The 2,500-nt window shown below is 35.6% G+C and overlaps 1 protein-coding gene across 1 annotated transcript in view; it reads right to left on the bottom strand.

Moving 5' to 3' along the window:
- The window catches only part of LOC125024974 (carbonic anhydrase-related protein 10-like), a 90,155-nt gene that overhangs the window by 19,618 nt on the left and 68,037 nt on the right, over window positions 1–2,500 (bottom strand). The window contains exons 3-4 of the mRNA XM_047612781.1: window positions 2,488–2,500; window positions 1,462–1,671 (exon numbers count right to left, since the gene is read on the bottom strand). The exon at window positions 2,488–2,500 is cut by the window's right edge and continues 124 nt beyond it. Of these exons, the coding sequence (XP_047468737.1) occupies window positions 1,462–1,671; window positions 2,488–2,500 (223 nt within the window). The remainder of the gene's footprint in view (window positions 1–1,461; window positions 1,672–2,487) is intronic.

The raw sequence follows: 2,500 nt of genomic DNA, 5'->3' as shown, positions 1-2,500 counted from the left end.
CTCTTCTTCTTCTATCTCTACTTCTACTTCTACTTCTACTTCTACTTCTTCATTTTCTTTTTCTTTTTCTTTTTCTTTTTCTTTTTCTTTTTAATTTTTCTTTTTCTTTTTCTTTTTCTTTTTTCTTTTTTTTCTTTCTTTTTTTTCTTTTTTCTTCTTCTTCTTCTTCTTCTTCCTCTTCCTCTTCTTCTTCTACTTCTACTTCTACTTCTACTTCTTCTTCTTCATCGTTTTCTTTTTCTTTTTCTTTACTTTTTATCTGTTTCTGTTTCTTTTTCTTTTTCTGTTTCTTTATCTTTTTCTGTTTCTTTTTCTTTTTCTTTTTCTTCTTTTTTTCTTCTTCTTTTTCTTCTTCTTCTTCTTCTTCTTTTTCTCTTTTCTTCTTCTACATCATCTTCTTCCTCTTCTTCTTTTTCTTCTTCTTCTTCATCATCATCTTCTTCTTCATCTTTTTCTTCTTCTACTTCCTCTACTCGCCTAATCTGCTGTTCTTGTCTCTTTTCTTCCCTTTCCACTTCCTGCATTATCTTCTAGTGTTCTTTCCTTCCTTTCTTCCTTTCCTTTACAATCTCCTTTCCCGTCTCCATTATATCAAACAAAATCCCAAGAAAACATTGCCAAAACACCCGTTATCCAAACTCGCAAGATAGCGGAAGCAAAGAACAATATCACTTCATAATAGCTCTATCCTAAATCCTTAAATCCTATTCCCGTGCAAAACAGTATAATATAAATCCATTATGACTCTACGCTGAACCCCGCCACTGCACGATGCGAAATAATGAACGAGCGGTTTTGCATTAATGCGGATACCCATATAAAATCATCGGTGAGAAAAGAATGATAGTAATAGTAAATTATAGTAGTAATAGAATAAGAGTAAAATAGTAATAATAAATAAAAATAAGTAATAATAATAACAATAAATGATAATGATAATAATAATAATGATAATAATAATAATAATAATAAATGCGAATAAAATAGTAATAATATATAATAAGTAATAATAATAAATAAAAGTAACAATGATAGATAAATATAAAATAGTAAATTAATTGACGAATCTCTTCGAAAAGAAAAAAAAAAGAATTAAGAACAAAGAACTCAAAGTCAAAAATGGTAATAATAATAAAGATCACATCTAAGAAATAAAAAAAGTAAATGAAATAAAATGTAAAAAATCTCAAAGAACAGCAAAACACAAACGTCGAAAACACACACTAACACACACACACACACACACACACACACACACACACACACACACACACACAAGCAAAACAAACAGAAAACAAAAAACAAAACAAAAAAAACAAAAAAAGAGAAAAAAAAGAATACAAAAAAAATATACGAGAGAAAGAAGATTAAACAAACAAACAAAAAAAAAACATACACATAACAGAAAAAAAACGATATACATCAGAAAAAAAAAAAAAAACGGAAAAAAATCTCGTCTACCTCGGCTGGAAAAGCGTAATTGGCCAGCGTGTGCTCTGATCCTTGCAAGTCTCTCTCTCCGAAGTGCAGTCTGAGGTGGCTGACGGAGTAGATGTAGGAGAGAGGGCCTCCGGAGATCTTCACCGAGGAGGAGGAGGAGGAGGAGGTCGCCCTTGAACGCCTGACCCGCCACTCGAGGCTGTGACCTGTGTTGACCAGCTCTCCCTGCACCTGTTGGGGGAAGGAATGTTTGGTTGAATGGTTGGTGGTTGTGGTTGAATGGTTGTTAGGAGTGGTTGGATGGTTGGGGGTTGTGGTTGAATGGTTGGTGGTTGTTAGGAGTGGTTGAATGGTTGGTGGTTGTGGTTGGGTGGTTGGTGGTTGTGGTTGGATGGTTGGTGGTTGAATGGTTGGGGGTTGTGGTTGAATGGTTGATGGTTGTGGTCGGATGGTTGTTAGGAGTTGTTGAATGGTTAGTGGTTGTGGTTGAATGGTTGGCGGTTGTGGTTGAATGGTTGTTTGGCGGTGATTTAAGTGGTTGCGTTTGTAGTTTTTATATGTTTGGAAGTGTTTATCTAATAGTTCATATTGTTGGTTGAAATAGTTGGTAGTTTCGGTTGGAAATGTTGATGCTCTCGGTTGAAATGGGTTGTTCTGTTGCATTATTTGGTTGATGGTTGATGTCCTTGGCTGTTGGTTCCGTTGATATATTTGTATTTACGCATTCATTTGATTATATATTCATCATGCCATAACTTATCTACCTAATTAGCTCATTTGCATATGATACACGTCTGCTGACCTACCCTATTTTCACCCCCTTCACTCAGTATCTTTACCCACTCCTTTATCTCTCTCTCTCCTTCTCTCTCCTTCTCTCTCCTTCTCTCTCCTTCTTTCTCCTTCTCTCTCCTTCTCTCTCCTTCTCTCTCCTTCTCTCTCCTTTTTCTCCTTCTCTCTCCTTCTCTCTCCTTCTCTCTCCTTCTCTCTCCTTCTTTCTCCTTCTCTCTCCTTCTCTCTCCTTCTCTCTCCAGCCACAAAACGTACCTGCGTCTTATCC

This window comes from Penaeus chinensis, chromosome 4 (genome assembly GCF_019202785.1).
Source record: "Penaeus chinensis breed Huanghai No. 1 chromosome 4, ASM1920278v2, whole genome shotgun sequence".
Lineage (NCBI taxonomy): Eukaryota > Metazoa > Arthropoda > Malacostraca > Decapoda > Penaeidae > Penaeus > Penaeus chinensis.
Note: the sequence above shows the minus strand (reverse complement) of the source record. Positions and strands in the feature narration are given on the sequence as shown.